The 21,957-nt window shown below is 42.6% G+C and overlaps 1 protein-coding gene across 1 annotated transcript in view; it reads right to left on the reverse strand.

Moving 5' to 3' along the window:
- Positions 1–1,919: 1,919 nt before the first annotated feature.
- The window catches only part of Cimip6 (ciliary microtubule inner protein 6), a 48,412-nt gene continuing 28,374 nt past the window's right edge, over positions 1,920–21,957 (reverse strand). Inside the window, exons 3-5 of the mRNA XM_048427576.3 lie at positions 14,122–14,275; positions 3,088–3,203; positions 1,920–2,420 (exon numbers count right to left, since the gene is read on the reverse strand). Coding sequence (XP_048283533.3) covers positions 2,220–2,420; positions 3,088–3,203; positions 14,122–14,275 — 471 coding nt within the window. The 3' untranslated portion in view covers positions 1,920–2,219. The remainder of the gene's footprint in view (positions 2,421–3,087; positions 3,204–14,121; positions 14,276–21,957) is intronic.

Genomic DNA, 21,957 nt, shown 5'->3' on the forward strand with positions numbered 1-21,957 from the left:
CTTCAAGATGACAGAGTCTGGCCTCAAGATTTCAATTCTACCTCTTTACTTTGGAGACTATAAAACTGCGTATCTGCTCAAATGTGAAGTCAAAGTCAAGTCTTTAGGTCCCTTTTCAAATCTGATTACCATCTCCCCCTTTATCAGAGTTCTTACCGGCCAGATTCAACGGTGCTTGTTGAGTGAGATGCCTCCCATTCTTGGGCGCATGCTCTTCTTTGATTACGAGATTGCTAGACCATCATCAGTATAGACTGTTTCAGTACTACAGCATTGCTTTGGAAGGGAGCCGAGATATGCAGGTAGGTGTGGTGATAGTTTGTTTGTGCTCTACAAATGAAGCTTGCCTAAAGATCAGAGGGAGCGGCTAGCCTTTAGTTAACCATAGGGTCTGGAGGTCCGTACAGACAGACAGGAAGTGATATTGCTGGGCAAATAGAGGAGCGTGGTCTCTTTGGGGGCTGAGAGTTGTAGAGGTAAGTTCTCTAGTGGCTGGCTGCTCTGCTTCTCTGATCTTTCAACTTTCACCCCCTAATATCTGTCTCTGGGTTTTTATTATTAATAGCAATTAGAACTCGTGAAACAGGTAGGCTCTGAGGATGATTTGACTAATGGGTACTAATGCAGTCATCTTCACCCGACTATATGGCAATGCATGTGTTTTGACAATATTGTCAGATTACACACTGGTGCAGAAACAAGCACCGTTCCTATTTTGGAACACAGGAGTTTTCTCCTTTATGATCATCTCTATTTGGTTGTTTATTTTATACTGAATTTTGGCATCAAAACGGTTCACCATCAGCCTTTATCCACCATGACAAAAGAGGCAGAAATCCCCAACACACAAGCATGACTCTTTGTAGTTTACTAAAATTCTCTTAGTGGGGATGAGGTAGAGGAGAAAAGACAGCTGTTGTCTGAATCAGAGGAAAATTCGTGTGCTTCTGCTCGTACACAATGCAACACTTCCACCTAATTCTACCTGTGTATATCATGGCACATCCAACACAACAAATCAGAAGAGTCATAGAAGAAATTTTTACCAAATCATCTAAACCAAGCTAGTGTGATAAATGATGTGGTCAAAGGAATTTAGGAGGCCTTTCATCTCCTAAATACTTGTGAGTCTTTGATTTGTGTGTGTGTGTGTGTGTGTGTGTGTGTGTGTGTGACTGTACTGACAAATGCTTTTGGTTTTCACACTCTCAGTTGTGTATAGAGGAGGTCTGAGAGTAGTAATAGTAACAATGGCGTTACACATTACAATGAGCATTTATTGACCAATGTGTCCAGTCTCATGCTCAACAACTTTCTGAAACCTAAAGAGGCGGCACTAGCTGGTTTTGTGTCACTGTGACACCAGCTAGAATCATCAGAGGACGGAGCCTCAGCTGAGGAAATGCCTCCTCGAGATCCTGCTGTAAGGCATTTTCTCATTTAGTGATCCATAGGGGAAGGCCCAGGCCTTGGTGGGTGGTGCCATCCCTGGGTAGCTGGTCCTGAGTTCTGTGAGAAAGCAGGCTGAGTGAGCCATGAGGAGCAAGCCAGTAAGCAGCACCCCTCCATCGCCTCAGCATCAGCTCCTGCCTCCAGAATCCTGCCCTGTTTGAGTTCCTGTCCTGAATCCCTTCAGTGATGAACAGCAATGCTGAAGTGTGAAGTCAAATACACCCTTTCCTCCCCGGTTTACATTTTGGTCAAGGTGTTTCATTGCAGCAGCAGGAACACCGACGAAGACAGAGGTTAAATAACTTAGACAAGGCCACACAGCTGTCATGAAGTACAGTCAGCATCCCAACCAGTGTGACCCTACGGCTGTGACAATGATGGAGCGAACTGGGCCTCTCCTTTGGGAATCTGTTTTTCTGTTAAGTTGTTTTGTTTATAAAAAAAAGACAGAGAGACTGTTTCATATCTATAGTAAAATTGGGGTGTACTATTTAATCTTTCCCCCTGTTTATGTAAATTCTGTGTTCTGAAGTTACTGATCACAACAATGCCAGTGTCGTGACACTGGGGAAATCTGCTTACATTCCAGAGATGACACTTTTATCTGAACACCGGAGTTTGTCCTCACTTACCCTGGCTTTATTATTGGTGGGTTTAAAGGCCCATGCCTGGTGAGAAGAGCTCGCCCTACAGTGTGCCTGCGGTCCTCACCCTACCAGGCGCTGGACCTGCCAGCCTGGGCTGCCTTCTGTTTCTCAGAAGCTGATCTAAGTCTGCAGCAGTTCTTGGGAATTCAGCCGGCGCGGGCCTGGTGAAGTCATTCTGTCTCCTGACGAGTTTCCTTTTTCTGTTTTGGGGGGCTGGTCTGATGAACATGACCCTAGAGCGTTCGGTAATACCTCGGGTCCCTTGGGAACTATCGGCAGAGTCCGTGGCTTTCTCTCTCTCTGCACAAAGGTCCCGTGTCTCTGGAAAGGAAAACAAAGATGACATTATCCAGGGAAGCCTGAACTGGAGTTGCGTGTGTGGGGAGTTCAAGTCCTGGTTATGAAGGAACGTCTTTGTCTGCTTCTCCACTAAGTGTCACTTCTGTCCAAAACTAAAGACACCACCAGAAGTTTTGGTGAGCCTTGCAAACAGGGGCAGAGAAGTAAAAAGCAGACAGTCACTGAAGCGTCTGTGCATTCTGATCACCGCTACTTGAACAGATGCAACTATTTGCGTGGAATTTTATTTTTTGCTTCGTAGGTTGCGATGGCTGCAAATGAAGCTATAATCCATAGACTTGACGATTGTATCCAAATGCCCGAAAGGATTCCTTACAATGAACTATGAAAACAAACATCTGTATTGTTAGACTTTCCAGCAATGACTCTTCAATTCTGTTCTGTTTATGAGAACATCTAAAATTTTATCGATATCACTTTAAACCAGTGCTCTCGGTAAATATACCAAAGAGCCCGTGGTTCAAAGCCATGACACCATCCTTGTTTTTTACACGCCACGAGCTGAGTCTAACCTGCTGATGACTACGTTTGTTTAGATAAATGTTTAGAATGACAAATATGACTGAAAAGTTCTCCTGTACGTCTGTTCTGTACTGTATTAAATGCTTAGTTCTGAGCATTGCCTCACCTTTCCCCGGATGGGCTCATTGGGACTTTTCCTGGAATCATATTGATGTATAAAGGAGATGTATTCTACGAAATTGTTTTCGTGTTCTTCTGATGTACTCAGGCACGTAAGCGGAACTAGGAAAGATGAGAGGTATTTCAGTGAAATCAACAAGATAATTAGATTTGAATATGGAATTATAAATATTGTGATATTTTTTTTATGAAACTGTGAGAAAATGCCAAGCATGTGTTAGACTCCTTCAGTCCTGGTGCTTGCGAGGCGAAGGCAAGCAGTCCCGTGAGTTTCAGGATAGCTGCTCTACCTAGTAGGTTCCAAACAAAGAACCTACAACAGAAATGTCTCAAGTTATCTCACCATAGCTGTAATAAGATGGACTCAGAATTTATTCTGAATGGAAATATCTAAATTAAAAAATTTGTTTCACACATGGAATTGATAAATTAAAAATTCTTATTTTTATTTTACATGGCTGAGCATTTTCCTTGCATGTATGTATGTATATGCACACATGTACCTGATTCTTTCAAAGGCTGGAGGAGGGTGTCAGATCTCCGAGGGCTGGAGTTTCAGAAGGTTGGGAATCACTGTGTGCTGCTGAGAATAAAGCCCAGGTCACCTGGAAGAGCAGCCAGCCTTAACCACTAAGCCATTTCTTCAGCTCCTGTTAGATGTGTGCTTTTAAACAGACACCAGTGTGCCTGAGTGGGAACAAAGTTGTTTGCCAAATTGTTTCTGACAGCTAGAAAGGGTGTGAGAGGTTTTCGGCTGAGTGTGTGGTCGTGGCTAAGTGATTATGATGATGCCCAAAGAATTCTGTGCTGATGCCACGGGAACACTCAGGATGACTGGCATTGCTCAGCACAAATTCCTTACTCTTCAACCCAGTAACAGAGGTTCCACTCATTTGCAATGCCCACCTGCTACTAACAATAAAAGAGTTGAATGAATTCTGCCAAAGGAAATACTTTTGATTCTCTTTTTAACAAATATAGACATGGATGTAAGAATTTGCATATCCCTGGCACATCTATGGAATAATGCATAAGAAACCGATTCTTGTGGCTCCAGTAGGGAAGAATTGTGTGATCGAGGAAAGGTAGAGAGGGGTGGATTGAATTTTGATCATATATTTTATAGCATTCAGATTATGCACCTCATGTATATAAACTATTAAAGTGTAATAAAATATAATCTTTTATGCTGGAAGTGGTGGAATATGCTTTATTCACAACACTCAGACAGGAGGAATACCCCAAGTTTGAGGCCAGCCTGTGCTGTATAATGAGTTTAAGGCCAGCCTCGGATACACAGCGAAACTCAGTCTCAAACAAAACAGAACTAAGTAAAATAGCTCATGGTTCCTCCCAGTGTGACAGACTGTTGTCTAACATGGTGGCGCAACCTTTGATGTGAACACCCAGGAGGCAGAGGCAGGTGTGCAGCCCAGTGAATATGAGGCTAGCCTGGTCTACATGGCAAGTTCCAGGTTAGCAAGAGTGATATAATGAAGCCCTGTCTAAAACAAGCAAAGAAAGCATAGTCTAATTTGGGCGAATAAAGAAGAGTGGAGAACACAAACAGGAAGCGTAACCTTCCTCTGCTATGCTCCTTGGGGGGAGGGGAGGAGGTGGAAATTTTTAATAAAAAAAATAAAAATAAGAAAAGAATACATGTAGGATATCAGTGATAATATTTCCTTGGTTTCTAACCGAGATTAGCACGCAGTTCCCAAGGACTTGTGAGCACACCAGGAAGAGTAGGTGCCAGCAACATCAGAGCTGCAGCACTGAGGAAATCCCATAATTTATGCTTTTCTTGAATATTGAAAAAAGACTGTCTTTTTATGAATACCGTGTTTTCACTATCTGAGCATCGATGCTTTCACTAATCTCAGCAAGTGACAACTTCTTAGATAAAGCACAGTACCTCTGCATCTTAGAATTAGATAGTGACTTAGTGGAGAAGCCAATGCACGAGCCGTGGCAGAGGACAGGCACAGCTTCAGATTCAGGCTCTACACATATCCTGAGCCTGTGCAATTTGGGGGCAGCCCATGTAGCTCTACTGAGGTTCACTTTCCCCTCTTCTAAAATGTACCTAATTTGTATCGTAGTTCCGTTTCTGTTACTCTGCTAAGATACCCTGAACAAAAGAAACTTGCTCAGTTTCCTGTCCCAGTCACAGTCCGTTATCTCAGAGAGGTCAAGGTGGCAGTGACGTAAGATTGGATCATCTCGCATCCCACAGCCAAGAGCAGAGAGAAATGAATTCCATCAGCTTCTGGCATTTAGCTCACACGTTTCGCTCCTACACAGCCCTTGACCCATGCCCGGAAAATGGTGCTACCCACTATGGGCTGACTCCCACATTCACTAATACAACCAAGATAATCCCACATTTTTCTTTTTTGTTTTTTTTCTTCTTCGAGGACTTAGTTTACTATTTTATAATTTTCTCATAAGAAAGTAAACCTCTGAATAATGTTCTCTACCTAATGTGGAATAAATATATGAATATAGACTTAGAAAACAGCTTGATTTAATTAGGTTTATAATTTATCTCTTGGCTAAAAACATTCTACACATTTTTCCTTTCCCCATTTTTTCCCCCTCACCTCCAGTTTTTAGTGTTCAGTGTAGCTTTGGAAGCCCATTGTAAATTCTGCAGAAAAGATACATTTTAATAGTCTTGCAAAGGCTTGCTTGGTGTGGGAGAATTGTCTGTATTCTGTCAATCATATTTTAATAAAACGCTGATTGGCCAGGCAGGCAGTATAGGCGGGAAAGCCAGACAGGAAGTAGAGGTGGAGCAAAGAGACTGGAGTATTCTGGGAAGCAGGAAGCTCCCTCCACCAGTTCTGCCCAGACCACCAAAGAGGCAACATGCGAGCTGTCATGCTGAGAAAGGTACTGAGCCATGTGGCTACCGTAGATAAGGATAATGGGGTAACATAAGTTATAAGAGCTAATAAGTAGCCTGACCTAATGGGCCAATCAGATTATAACCTTATGAAGTCTTGTGTGTGATTTTTCCTTGGGAGTTGCCGGCTATGGGGTACCGAGCGGGACAGAAACCCCAACAAGCCAGCCCTCATGTTACACTTGCTTCATTCTTTTTTAATTACATCTTTTAAATTGTTATTAATTAATCAACTAATTTTTCCCAGATAAATCTGTTTCCACTCCTTCCCTCTTTTCCTCCCAGTTCCCTTCTCCAGCTCCCCCCAACAAATCCCTTTCCTTTCCCTTCAGAAAAGTGCAGGCTTTCCAAAACACACCAGTCAGCCATGGGAAGTAAGTTACAGCGAGACTTGGCACCTCTTCTCCTAAGGCTGGGCAATCCTGTAGGAGGAAAGAGCAGGCAACAGAGGCAGAGGCAGCTGTCACAGCCTCTGCCAGGAGCCCCGCAGAGGACTAATACACACAACTGCAACACATGTGCAGAGGGCCCAGATCAGTCCCATGCAAGCTTTTTGGCTGACTGTTCCATCTGCACGAGCCTCCATGAGTCCAGGTCAGTTGGCTCTGTGTATTTTTCCCGTGGTGTCCTTGACCTCCCTGGTTCCCTTAACCCTTCCTCCCCCTCTTCCACAGGAGTCCTGCTGCTCTGCCTAGTGTTTGACTGTGGGTCTCTGCATTTGTTTCCAGTAGCTGCTAGGTGAAGCCTCTCTGATGGCAATTGGGCTGGGCACTGATCTATGACTACAGCAGAATATCACCAGAACATTTCATTGATTTTTTTTCCAGTCATGTTTGGTTCTAGTCTATGAGCTGTCCAGACTCTGGGTTCTGGTCTTTCAGGCAGTATCAGGAAGGGGTTCGCTCTTGTGCTATGGGTCTCAAGTCATTGGTTGGCCACTCCCATAATTTCCAAGCCACCTTTACCCCAACATATCTTGGAGGCAGGGCAAATTGTAGGTTAGAGGTTATGTGAGTAGTTTGGGTACCAATATCTCCACTGGAAGTCTTGTGTGGTTACAGGAGATGGCTGCTTCAGGCTCTGCATCTCTCACTGCTAGGAGTCTCAGTTAGGGTCATCCTCAGATTCCTGGGAGTTTCCATTGCACCAGGTTTCTAGCTGACCCCAGAGATGCTCCCTGATTCCTGTTGTCTTTCCCAGTACTCTGTAGACCAGGCTGACCTTGCACTCAGAGTTCTACCTACCTCTGCCTCCTGAGTCCTGGGCTTAAATTGGTGTGTTCCACGGCCGCCTAGCTGTAACTTAGCAGTTTTAACTTGAGAATATTTCTTAACTCTTTATGGCTACTTATGAAACATCAGCGAATATTTTCCTCTTGGAAACACCACTCTTCTCAGTAGAATTCATTTGAGTCCTACATAAAAACATCACAAATGTAAAAACTGTAGTTCTCATGATATATTTTGGATGGTTTCATTTTGTTTTTATTTGTGTGTGTATATGTATGTGTTTGTGTGTGTGTGTCAGTGTGTATATGTATGTGTGTGTCAGTGTGAGTGTATGTGGTGTATGTATATATGTGTGTAGGAGTGTGCATGTGTATATATGTGTGTATGTTTGTATGTGTGTGAGTATGTATGTGTATGTGTGTATGTGTGTATGTGTGTGAGCATGAGGGTATATGTGTTCAGGTGCCTACGGAGACCAGAGAAGGTTTTAGATTCCACATGTGCTGATGTCACAGGTTGAGCAAGGGCTATGGATACAGAAGATGAACTCAGGTCCTTTGCTAGAGCAGTAAGTGCTTTTAATTGCTGAGTCATCTCTCCAGCTCCATGTAGTGGTTTGAATGAACTTATCCCCAACAGCCTCATATATTTGAATACTTGATGGTTAGTTGGTGGAACTGTTTGGGAAGAATTAGGGGGTGTGGTCTTGTTGTGTCACTGGGGGTTGCCTTTGAGTTTTCAAAATCCCAAGTCGTTTCCAGCTAGCTCTCTCTCAGCCTTGTGGTGGTTGTCTCAATGTGTAAACTCCCCACTACTGCTCCCCACTACTGCTCCAGCGTTATGCCTGCCTGCCCGCTGCTGTGCTCCCCACCATGGTGATCATGAGCGCACCTTCTGAAACTAAGACCAATTCTTTCTTCTACAAGTTGCTTTGCTCATGATTTCTCTTCACAGCAACAGAAAAGAAACTAAGATGCTCCATATGCCAGATTTAAAATGATAAATAAATAAATAAATAAATAAATAAATAAATGCAGCAGAAATCATCCACTTTGGAGCAAAAGAAACAAAAACTAAAATCCATCTTAGGCAAGTAATTTTACCACTGGGTCTGAATCTGTAACTCAAAAGAACATTAAATATAAAAAGTCATAGGTGAACAGTCAAGGGTTTATTTCAACCAAAAGTTCCACCTTTCACCAATTCACCAATTAGATCAACTTTTCCAATTACGAAGTTTTATGATACAAATCCAAAATATGACTGGATCTTAGAGGGACTCAGACACGATGAAGCACGGCCAATTATTAGATGAAGAACTAAGTGTGGGTGGCAGCCAGGAAGCTGTGTGGTGGTGGGAAGGGCCCTTTCACTGTCAGCACAAGATAGCATTGCTAAAATGCCAGAGATGAGGTGTAACGATGTGGGCTGAGGGAACAGAATGATGGGAGGTTGCTTCTCGCTGACCTTAGTACATGCTGGCATAGTGTGTATGCTGTAAAAGACAGGCACACAGCTGAAGTTTTACACAGCCTAAAATGTTACACTCAATTTTTTCACTAATAACAAAACACCTACTGCATAGGAATTATTTCAGGTCAATATTGGCGCTTCTTCTTTGTTAGTTTAAATTTGAACTCAGTTTACTGAGTAATATGTAGTAGTCATCTAAGAAGGTATAATCAATAGTCTAGCATTTGACTGTATATTCATTTGGTTATTCAAACTACTTATTGAGTTGGATCACTATGCTAGACCTTAGGATATAATAATGAACTTAGTAATGGGGAATACCAATAGAGGAGAGAGTGGGAGGAGAAGAGACAGACAGATAGACCAAAACACAGACAGACAGACAGACAGACAGACACACACACACATACACACACACACACACACACACAGAGAGAGAGAGAGAGAGAGAGAGAGAGAGAGAGAGAGACAGAGAGAGAGAGAGAATATGGTTTAAAAACTAAATTCCAATCCAGTCCCTAACAGTACAATACAGTAACTAATGACTCACATACCCACCATTTATTATTATTATATACAAGCACTGCGGTAGAGCTTCAAATGGTGTTTTACTTAGTTCTAGTGACAATCCTACAATATCAATATCATCCAGTTATAATGTTTTTGTTTCCTTAAGAGCCAAAGAGAGTTTTGTTTCTTTCTTGGTAAGTTCAATGCCTGATTCCACCAGAAAGTGTCCTAGTACCCATGCCACTTAAACCTGCTAGGGTATGATTTCCCCTGAGACTCTACAGATACAGGCTCACTGAGCATGTACTAATGAGCTGCTGGACTTCACATGGATCGTTTCTTAAATAGTCACAGTTCTCTTGTTTTCTTATGGAAAGTTTGAGAATCTTCCTTCATAATTTGTTTTGCTGTTTCATGATATGAGGGGCTATGTTCTTTTTTTTTTTCAGATTCAGCTACACCCAGTGCACCCTTTCAATGCCTTTTAGAGGGCGACTTCTTTACCATTTCAGAGGCTGAGCAGAGTGTTAGCTTTAATCACAGACACTGGAACCCGCTCCCGGCTGAGCCAATCATCTGCCTTCTGCAAGTTACTTAAACTCTGTGCTAGCTGAAGGTGCTGCCCTGAAACCTGCTGCTCTAATATACTGATGATTGTTAATAGAGCCTGAAAAACAGTAGATGGTCTGGAAATCAGATTGGCGGTGTCAGGAAAATTTAAAATGGAGTTGTCATATGGCCCAGTTGTACCACACTTGGGTACCCAAAGTTCTCTAAGTCAGCACACCACAGAGACATTCACGTATCCCTGTTCATTGCTGCACATTTTCAATAATCAGGAAGGAATAGAACCTGCCTAGCCATCTACAGATGAGTGCATGATGGTGGTGTGGTACATACACACAAAGGAATATTATGCAGTCATAAAGAAAAATGAAACCATGACCTCTGCAGGAAAATGGATAGGATAGAAATTAAGTGAAGCAAGCAAAACTGAGAAAGACAAACAGCACATGCTTTCTTTCATGTGAGGAACCCAAATTTAAAGTTTATGTGCATGAGAGAGAGACTGTACGTATGTACAGAGATCATAAAGTTAGAAAGGGGGCCCTGAAAGGGGAGCTCCTAAGGGAAGGGGTGGGAAGTTAATGGGATGGTTGAAAGCTGAAAGTGAGGACTCTCTGGGAGAATGGGAACTGGTAGGGGGTGGGGAGGACAGGAGGAGGGAGGGGAGTGAAGGAAACTGTTTAGACAAATGCACCATGAAACCCTCAGTGTTGTATGAGTGGATGCAAGGAAAACATTCTGAGCTTCCTTACACAGATTATTAAATATTTCCAGATCTAAAATACCTAAGAATGTCGTGATAGTAAACTGAGTCACATTTTATTAAAACCATACTACTAACAAAAATTAACAAAGGATTCCTTTTAGAGCTCTTGAACGCTCTGACTTCTGTGATTTGGTCCGTCTAGATGAAGATGCACAGATCAGCTGGATGGACGCTCACAGCATGAGAAGGTAGGAAACACTCACGTGCAGCACGGGAGGAGATCCCAGTTAAAGAGGCCCTTTCTCCACAGAAGCAAAGTCTCATTGCATCTCACTCCAGGGAAATGGGCCTGGAGGGCATCCGCACCTGACCTTCTCTACCAGCTACTAGCTTGTTGGCTAACCTGAACCCTTTGCCTTTGGATGTCTTCACACCTTACAGCTCTGTCCAAATCAGGACACACAGGCTCGATTAATTTCCTTATGAGACTCGTAGTTCCCGAAAAAAAGGTGCTTTTAAAAATGTGTGTGCTTTCCTCTTGTTGATCTTCATGTTAATTTAATTTTTAGACCCAACAAAAGTCCCTAAAAGGGTAAGGAGTAATAGAATAATTTTATTCTGCAATCTTATACTGTCTTATCTGAAAACTGAGAATGACAATTTTATTGCTACACCCTTGCACTACATAGAAGTGTTTCTCGACGTTCCTAATGCTGTGACTGTTTAATGCAATTCCTCATGTTGTGGTGACCCCCCCCCCCGAACATAAAATTATTTTTGTTGCTACTTCATAACTGTAATTTTGTTACTGTTATAAATTGTAATGTAAATATCTGATATGTGATCCCTGTAAAAGGGTCTTTTGACCCCAAGGAGTTGTGACCCACAGGTTGAGAACCACTGCTTTATAGAGTTAATTTGAGAATAAAAAATCAGAGCTTATGTTTGGAAAGTTCTCTAAAGTACCTGACAAACAGTATGTTCTCAATAAATGCTATGTTTTAGACATTATTGCTCCTTTATTTTACAGATATTTTTATATCTGTGGTGATATTTTGTTTGTATTCTAACAAATAAAGCCTGTCTGGAGACCAGAGTGTGGAGCTAGCCACTAGTTAACCATAGAGGTCAGGCAGTGGTGGCGCACACCTCTAATCCCAGCATCTGGGAGGAGGAAACAGGAAGTGATAGGCTGGGTGGAGAGAGAAAGTCATAAAGCAGGACAGAGACAGGAGTTTGCCCTCTTTCTGGCTGAGAAGTTGGCGAGTTAAGAGGTGACTGTAACTGGTTCCTTGGTCTCTCTGATCTTTCAGCCTTTGTCGCGATATCTGACTCTGGGTTTTTATTACTGAAACCAATTAGAATTCGTGTTACATCTTTCAGAAAAGAGCACCAGAAAGGTTGGACTTCTTCATGGTCTCTCCACCTGGTTTCTCTCACACTTTTTAGATTTTTGTTTTGTTTTATGCTCTTAATATTTCCTTGTCTTTATCCAGAGAAATTACCTTGGCATAATTCTGTGTTTTGGCTGTTCACTCATGATTAAGAATAGAAGGACCAGAACGATTTTCCAGTACACCCAGTGTGATAGTTATTGTCTGACTAGAAGTCTAGGCTCCAATAGCCTTCATTAAGAAAAAAAAAGCTCTCTAGTACTGATATGTATGTGTGTGTCTGTGTGAGTTTATGTGTACCATGTGCATGAAGGAGCCTGCAGAGGTGAGAAGATGGCATCAGACCCTCTGGAAGTGAAGTTACAGGTGTGAACTGCCTTGTAAATGCTGGAAGCCAAGCTAGGGTCCTCTACAAGAGAAGGAAGTGCTCTTTAGTCATTGAGCCATCTCTCCAGCTCTTAGTAGTCCCTTCTTCCTTCCTTCCTCCTTTCCTTCCTTCCTTCCTCCTTTCCTTCCTTCCTTCCTTCCTTCCTTCCTTCCTTCCTTCCTCCTTTCCTTCCTTTCTTTATTAATTTTGAGATGGAGTCTCAACTATAAGTTTCAGTTGGTCAAGAACTTGCTATACGGACCAGGCTGGCCTTAAATTCACAGAGACCCACCTGCCTCTAACTTCTGAGTGCTGGGATTAAAGGTGTGTGCCGTATGCCTGGCTCTTTCGTAGTTAATGTGAAGACGGGGTAGAAGCTGCTGTGGCAAAAGCCCGACTTGGAGTAGTGCTCTCCCGCGTTCTTCCTTCTCGTCCTCTCCCGTGTCTGCTGACATGCCGGAGGTTCCACCTCCAGATGCTTCTTTGTCTTTGACCCATCAGTAGGCTTCTATTCTCTCTCCCACACACTCCATAAAAATTTCCTTCCATTCATTCACTTTATCCTCATTTCTCTGCTATTTCATAGTCTTAGGAGGCAGAAAATGGAGCTGTCTGTACTCACTCTAAATCATGAGTCAGAAGCAGAAAATTTCTTTCTAAAGGAGAGGCCGTGGTCAGAGATGACTAGTTAGCCCTTTACACGAACCCCTATCCTGGAGCTAGGAATTATGCATGATACATACGATCATTTTCTACTTTTTAATGCTGTGACCTTTGGTCTAGCTAACCTATGTATTTTCAGCTAAATAGACCAAATCATAGAGGTCAGAGCATTAAAGAACTTCAAAAGGAATCTTTTGTTGACTCTTACTAGCATTATGGTTTTAACAAGAAGCGACCCGGTTTGCTATAGTGATAGACAGATAAATCATTTTAGATCTAAAAATGTTTAATAATCTGTAATGGTATTTCCTAAGTTATGTGTTTTAAGCACCGATCATGACATGATCTAAAAATAAGAATGAGATGATAAAAAAACAGGGAAATACGCTTTGAAAATCATTATGCTTATTCTTATTAGAATAAGAATATTCTACAGGTTAAATTTTTATTTAACTTTTAAATTCACATTTCATAAAATTTAATCAACTATTTCTTTTGTAAGCACGGTCTATAAAGATCATTAACAATTAGCATCTTGTTTTTTTTATTGTTGTTGTTGTTGCTGGGTCGAAATGCTCTGTTATAAAATGACTGAAGAGAAAAAGGATTCATTTTGGTTTATAGCTCCAGAGGAATAAGCCCACTGTGGCAGTGAGAGCGTGGTGGCAGGGAGGGCGTGGTGGCAGAGAAGGCACGGTGGCAGGGAGGGCAAGGTGGCAGATGTTTGAAGTTGGCAAGTCACACTGCATTGATGGTCAGGAATTGGAGAGAGAACAGGAAGTTGGGTTGGACTACCCTAAGGGGTGGGGCCTCCACATTCTAAAGGCTTTACAGAGACATCACTGGCTGGAGTTGTGTTCAGAAACACCAGTTTAGGAGGGACATTCCACACCCACCATCAGTACCCCTCAGATTATACTCTGAGATTCTGCCCTTTAGGGTTATATGCTATTTCAATAGTTACAGCTTTTAGAATTTGGTGGCAAAACTGGGCAGAGTGTTCCAGAGTTTCTGACTTGGAAGCTGGCTGGTGTGACTAATGTCTGTCCAGTGTCTGGAGACGTGGGGTCCCCTGGGAGGGACTAAGAACCTTTCCTGGGGTCTCTTGGCTGTCCATGTATTTTCAACTCCTGTAGAGAGATCATTTTTCTCGGGAGGTGCCCGACATATCTTAGTAAAAAGTTTTACCATGGCTGACCTTACCTATTCCACAAGAAGGCTTTCGCAGCCTGCTGTGTTTGACTGGCAAAACCAGCGGGCAAGCTGGCGTTTGAAAATCACTTCTCTGGGTGCTCTTGGTGTCGTAAGGTGGCTGGGAGACAGGTTCTTTCGCTTCACTGTGGAACCACCATTTTCTCTACACAGGAAGAAAAAAAAGGGAAATGCACTGTCAGATGATGATGGAGATTTTCGTCTGATGCTTGAAGTCTATGAATATCCAGTTATTTAATGTAACAAGGTATTAGTCTAGAATTAAAAGATTATTCACTTTTTCTGTGTACAGTGTATGTGAATGTCTGTATGTGTGCATGTGCATGCATGTGGAGCACGTGACATCGGGTGTCTTCTTGAGTTGCACCCCCGTTTTGTTTATTGAGACAGGGTCTACCACTGAACCTGGAGCTCACTAATCCTGCTGTGTGGGTGGCTAGTGAGCTTCAGGGATCTGCCTGTATCCGCCTCCCGCTCCCACGCCTTTCCTGTCCTTGCCTCCACTGCTGGGATTATAGGCATGCCCATCTCGGGGATCCAAGTTCATGGTAGCACAGCAAGCAGTCTACTCAGACTGTCTCCAGGGATTCCTAAACGCAGAAGTTAATGTTTTCACAAGGGTACTAGCTAGGAAATGGTATCTAAAAACAGACACATATTTTAACTGAAATATATCTGCTCAATTATTACAGTACCTTCTAGTAATAAAGTCATAAAAATTAACACAGTAGTTATATTCCTTTTTTATTTCTTTTTTTTTAATAATTTTAATCTCTCTTCAAGTTCCTCCCCCCTCCCTCCAGGTCCAGGAAGGTGAGTATCCAAACAGACTGGATCCCCAAAATCCAGAATATGCAGAGGAAACAGGTCCCAGTATCATAGTCAATGGCTTTTCAGAAAGACTTCGGGCCAGCCACAGTCAGAGAATCCGGCCAAATTCCGAGAATCTGGTTAGATCACGTCCTTGTTCAGACCCAGTCCAACTGGCCTTGGTAAACTCTCATTAGATCCGTTTCCTTGTATCAGTGGGTGATAGCATCCCTCGCAGTACTGATTTCGTTTTTCATGTTCTTCCTCCTTCTGCTCCTCAGTTGGACCTCGGGGGGCTCAGTCCGGTGCTCCAATGTGGGTCTCCGACTTTATCGCCGTCCTTCGCCAGATGAAGGATCTCTCTGGGAAGAACTCCTCAGCAGGGCAACAGGGCTAGCTGGTCTTCCCAGGACCCAGGAGCTCTTTTTTATTTCTTATATTTATGTTTTATGTATAGACTATACACACATATGTTAAACATGATTTAATCTAAAAATTATGTACTATTCTAATGTATTGTCTAAAATGATATTTTGCAAAGTTATTAGTCCATAACCAACCCCACATAATGGAATACATGTTAAATCCTACAAGACTATATAATGTTAAACATATATGAAAGTGAATCACGGAATTTCTGTTATGATTATTGTAGGACGTTCATCCTATTTTACCTCTCCTGTTTCACGTCACAATTCTGAACACAACTCACCTTGATTTATAATTCATAAACCTGTAGTTTTGTACTAAAAAAAAAACAGCCCTAAGAGAAACGATCTCCAATGTTTCTGAAATGTCAGTACTAACCTCTGCGTACAAGAACTGATGGGTTCCTAGCATCTGGGACCATTCAGCCCTCAGAAACTAAGAGCGCAATGAACGGTCAGTCCCCTCTGACGGAAACACTAAAGCTGCTTGACGGAGGAAGAGAGGCCTTGAAGGCAACCGCATGCCTGGGAGTTTGGGATCTGATTGGGGTTCAGTGTGATCTTAGGTTTAAGAATTAAATGTTGGACTGGTAAGAGGGCTAAGCAGTTGAGACCACTTGCCGCGCGTGGCAGTGGTGGTGCTGTTTGGAAAGCTTTTGGAGGGGCTGCCTTGCTGGAGGTGCCTTTGAGTTTAAAGCCTCGCTTCTCTTCCCGCTTGTTTTTTCTGCTTTGCGCTTGGCGTTGGGGATGTGGACTCTCAACTTCATTCCTGCCCCTTGATGCCCTGCTTCCCTGCCCACAATAGGCTCTTATCTCTCTGGAACCATAAGCCAAAACAAAACAAAACAAAACAAAACAAAAAAACCCCTCAAAACAAAAAACAACCCACAGAAAACAAACAAACAACCCACACTCATTCAAAAGTCATTTTTGGTTCTGCTTTGTCACAGCGACAGAAACCAAGCCACCCTGGTAAGCTGAGTTTGACCCCCAGAACCCGCAGTGGAGGGATAGAACTGACCTCACACGTGCGCTGCGCCATACCAACCTGTTTACACATACAAATAATGAAGGTAAATGTCTTTAAAAAACAGCTATGAATCTATAGTAAAAACATCTACCATATGATTTAACAGGAATGAATATGTGATTACAATAATAAGTTCTGACAATCAAGCCTCCCCCAATACAAAGGGAGAGGCGTTCCTAGGCCCATCCCGTGTAGCTGCACAGGAGTCCATCTTAAATCAGCTTAGCGTCTAAAAAGACACGCGTGCATGTATGTAAGAAGTGCATGCATGTAAGAAGTGCACAAAAGACACGCATGCATGTATGTAAGAAGTGCACATTCAGGGTAACGTCTAATGGGGTCAGATTTGACGGACACTGTTCAGAGTTTAGAAACTGAATAAAATTGCGAGAATGCCAAAGACAACAAAAATATTATTTTTTGGGAATATTAATTTTGGGGAAGCAAGCAGTAAGGAAGTACAACGTGGAAGTGAGCACTGTTGCGACCGGAGTCAGAGCTACGAGTTCCAGGTGGTTTGTTAGGAGGCGTTCTTAGACGGGAAAGATGGGATGCCCATGAACCAGAGGATCAAGAGCAGAACAGGACCACGGGAAGCAGATCTCTGTTTCTTAGATCAGGACCAGGTTTGGGCCTGCAGCTTGCAGCCAAGAGTGATGAAACGGTAGGCAATTGTCAACACGTTTCACAGAAACTGGGGGTCTAGGAAAATCAGGACAATAGGCTGAAACTGACTCGCGTCATATTTCCAGCATAAACTGAAACATGGAATTTGAAGTCAAGACTACTTAGTATAGACCTCAAGAAAACTCTAGAACAGATTACAAACAGATGGTGTCTGCTCACTATCTGGTTAAAAATGCCCATTTGCTACTGGTCTCAGATTTCCTGCTTTCTCCTCCATCCCATAATTAAGACCAACCCCTGTTATGCCCAAATTCTAGAATGGATATGCCTTATTTTACCAACTTTAAGCACAATTCTGAGGCGGGCACATCCCTTTACAGATAGAAAGGACAGAGAGATTAAGAAGCACCTCCAGGTACAGTGGTAGTCAGCCAACTGGTACATGCCTTCAGTTCTGAGCTCTGTGCTATGGATGGGGTACTTTATAATGTAGGTAAGTTCTTTGACTTTCAGTTCTGGAGCCTAAGAAGTACAGGAAGGCAGCCAGGTGAAAGAAGGGCTGAGAAGGCTAGCGTTGCCCTTCATGACAGAACAGAGCCTACCCATGAAGACCTTTGAGCCTAGGTCTCACTTTCAGCATGGACAGTGACATTTAATTTCTACACACATTTTAGAAGAGACATACTTTGAAACTATAACTGTAACTACAGTTATAATATCATAAGACAGATACTTATATTATCTATTTTTGTTGAGCAGAAACTTATTTTTCTAGTACTCAGGCAACTGGAAAATGGACTCTGGGCAAAGGAACCATTTGGGCATTTCTGAATCTTCATGTTTATCCCTAGAACATAATGCAAGCAGAGATTTTGGGTTCATTTTCAAGTAAAATTCCTTAAGAATTTTATCAAAATCATCTAATTTCACAGATATAAAGGAAATAATGAACACTTTTTCTTAATGTCTGATTGGCAAATGAGGACTCTGTAGTTGAAGTGCTTTCAAGACTGTTGGGCACTAGATGCAGCTTCTCTTCCTGATTTGGACACTCTTGCCCATACCTGAAAAGCTCATGAGAACCTGTACACATCTATGCATGTGTGCATGCCTTTTGATTGCGGTGTTTTCTCACAAGACACTGTGAGATGAATGAAATAGAGGCTCCCCGCCATCTTACCTCATGCTCAGCTGAAAGGTTACTGGAAAAAGTCAGTGCTCCGCGCCCACTCTAACATTGCACTGATTAGCTTTGGCAATTATTTTATGGCAAAATAAACGTACCTGGGAAATGTTGCAGAGTGTGATAGCTTTATCTAGACTTTGGAGGGCAGGCTATGTTTTACAGATTGTAAAGAGGGCACTGTCTAAGAGAGTTGTTCCCATTTGAAGCTTTGAGCTCTAAAAGGAAGTTAAAAAGATAGTCTAAGGCCTATCTCTCTTAATCCCCAGGATGCTAGTATCTAGGGCTCCATTTTGGGGAAATACTGACATATTCTTGATGATAAAGATCTCTACAACCTTCTGATCCTGGAAAAATTTGATTGTTGCCATATGGATCCAATGGTCACATTTAGAAGTCATCTCAAGGATATTACTATTATAAAATACTATGTTAATATATATTATATATTATCTGCAAGCTTTCAGATACGTTTTAGTAAACATTGCTATCTCCCATTCCTTTGGTAAATCATGGGATATTCCTCAGACAATAAGTGGTAAACACAAGCAGAACATTCTAGAGAAACTAGTTCGGTGAATGGAAGAGGTTGTAGGCCTAGAATCATAGTTGCAGCTGTGGCTGCCTGGCTAAGACCACAGGTAGTGACAAAGCCAGGTGGGGCAGGTTGTTGTGACACACACCTTTAATCCCAGCACTTGGGAGGCAGAGCAGATTTCTGTGAGTTTATGGTCGGCCAGGCAGCCAGCCAGCCAGAGATACACAGTAATTTCCTGTCCGAAACAACAAAACCACCTCCACCACCTCCATCACCACCACCACCACCATCACTACCACCACCATCATATTCTGAGAATACTTAAGGATATGGATTTCTGGCAAAACCTTACAGAGACCATGGAATTTAATTATAGAACTCTATGTCTTTAAAAAATGGAAGTTTTATCACAAACACTAGGCAGCCAAGGTCATAGGAGTTACAATCTTCTCAAACAGTAGATATCAGGGAGGTGGAAATATAGCTTTTTAAAAGCAACTCTTAACGTCTCCTATAACAGTCGTTTCTAAGTTGTGTTCTGTGGAACACCAGTTCTCTGATGTGTTTATCAATAGACATTACACAGAGGGAGTTCCCGTAGATAAGACTATCTGGGAAAGGGTGAGCATTTTCAAGCAAATTCAAACACGCTTATCGCAGGATTTCTCAGAACTTTTATTTACTAGTGAGAACTATGACTCTCTGAAAAAGGTATTTAAAAATAAACCTTTGGCTTCACTTTGGAAACGTATTTTTTTTTCAAGCAAGAACTAGTGTTCTGAAAACTACACTTTGGGGAAGAGCAAGCCAGTGCAGTCTGCCTGAAAGTGCCAATGTTTAGAAATTAAAAATAGAGTTTTCCCATTGTTAGACTAGCTTTAAAGAAAAGCAAAATAAACAATAGCAGCAAACCAGTTTCCCAGAAGGATCTAGAACCCATAATTTTATGTCTTTAGGTATGTATATATATGTATATATACATATATATATACATATATATATATATATATATATATATATATATATATATATATATATATGATCCTTTCTTTTAAAAGTCTTGTAAGCCAATAAAACTAAGTGCCAGGTATGGTAACACACAGCTGCAATCCCAGCACTCAGGAGTCTGAGGCAGGAGGATTTCAGGTTCAACGCTTGGGCTATCTACATAGGGAGACACTACTCTACATCAGGGTCCTACCAAATTAACCAGCCAAACATACAATCAAGCAGTCAGTGTTGCGGTCTGTGTTCTACCATACCATTAGATAACAATTAAAATATTTAGGCAGCTTGATTTTATCTTAAAGTCAGCATTACTGTATTTTAATTGCACTACATTTTAAAAAGAAATGTCATTTTGAATGAAAGAACGAAGTTTACATACTTGTGAAATAAAAATGAGTCTTCTTTAAGATCTTGGAGATTGGGGCATTCGCAAGTTCTTTGTTGCTTCGTTTTTGTTTTGAAACCTGACCATCCCTTCCCTATGTGGCCAGTACCTCTTCATCTGTGATGCCTCTCTCTCTGTGCTTGTTTTGCCCGGTCTTACCAGTAGCACGAACAAACGGTGAGTACACTGCACTTGCCAGCTAGCTGTGCTGATGCCCACCCTAACATCTGTGGGGTTCTCCACAGTACCTTCTCTTTTTCTTTCTATTTTCTGACCCAGCTTTGTTCTCTTGGTGTCTCTGCTCTGTGTGGTGTGTGTGTGTGTGTGTGTGTGTGTGTGTGTGTGTATTAGATTCAACGCTGAGCTGGCACTCAGTCCCTGTTAACATAGGAACAGTAGATGACCTCCGTGTGGAGGGTCCCCCAGACAGTTTCCATTTACATATGACATAAGAGCAGAGCTCCACCTAGCCAGAGACAAGGAAGACGTGGAACAAGGTGAGGCGTCTGAGACCACTCAGATGGCACACTTTTCCTTCCACAAATGGCCTGCTGGAAAGCAAATCCATGGGAAAGTATATTCTCAGCAGTGGAGACGATGAACGTCTGCGACTCAACACTGCGAGGGCTCCTACTACAGAATGCAGCTGTCCGCAGGATACAGTTGGCCGCAGTTCCAGGACTGCAGATCAGACTCTGCCCCTAAGAACAATTGCTTAGTCCATGCTTCCTTTGTGTATCATGGATGTCCTATATGGTGACCACTTCCTCACTAAAAACCCTTTTGAGACTTTTTCTGATCACCTATTTAAATACACAGCTCTGGGCCAGCAAGATGGCTGCCACTAAGTCTGACGACCTGAGGATGCTCCCATAGGACTCAATGGAAGAAGAAAATAGACTCTTGTAAGACACACACACACACACACACACACACACACACACACACACACAGTAATAAAATTAAAAGAGAAACACAATAGCAATTCTCCCGCCAGCAGGCCTTCTGTCTCTCTTGTCAGCCCAGGCCACCCAGCATCCTAGTTAGTTTACTATGGCTCATTCCTCCATTAGAATATAAACAGCCCAAGGTCAGGGCATTTCCCCCATTTATTTGACTCACTGCTGAATCCCCAGCATCTAGAATGGGGCTTAACCACAGTATCGACTTTAACTGTTGTGTAGCAGTTTCCTCACAGATTCAAACATTCCATCCTGTAGGAAGCTCTTTAAACGGGAAGAGAAATAACTCAAAATGGCTTCAGACAGTCTCTGAAACGGACCGCATTGACTAGGCCCCTCCCTAGCGTAAGTAATAAACCAAGAGTAAGTAATAAAGACAGCTAAGAGTCCCTCTCAGAAGGAAGGAAACCCAGGTGAAAAACAAAAAGACTCAGACCAGACCAGCTGCCTGGAGGAAGCAGAAATCAGCCGAGCTGCCTGGAAGAGGGTTAGAGCCAAGTCACCCGGACAGGTCACTCTCCAATCTGCTAAGCTGCCTGCAGGCTACACAAGCGCTCCAGGTTTCCTGGCTTTGGGAGCTGTGAGCCATACTGGGGTGGACCCTGCAGACGAAGCTGCCTTTGTGTTATTTCTGCTTCAGGAAATAACCTGTCACCTACACTCCTGGAAGCAACCCCAGTGAAATGCATTGGCTCCCTAAGTCAGACTTTGGTGGTATCTGCACCTTGGTCGGTCACGGGTTCCTGTCCTGGGCCAGAAGATGTGCGTGTGTGTGTGTGTGTGTGTGTGTGTGTGTGTGTGTGCGCGCGCGCGCGCGCGCATCCCCAGGAAATGTTTTCTCATTTCACAAGAAATC

Source organism: Myodes glareolus, chromosome 8, assembly GCF_982192425.1.
Source record: "Myodes glareolus chromosome 8, mMyoGla1.1, whole genome shotgun sequence".
NCBI classification, from domain to species: domain Eukaryota; kingdom Metazoa; phylum Chordata; class Mammalia; order Rodentia; family Cricetidae; genus Myodes; species Myodes glareolus.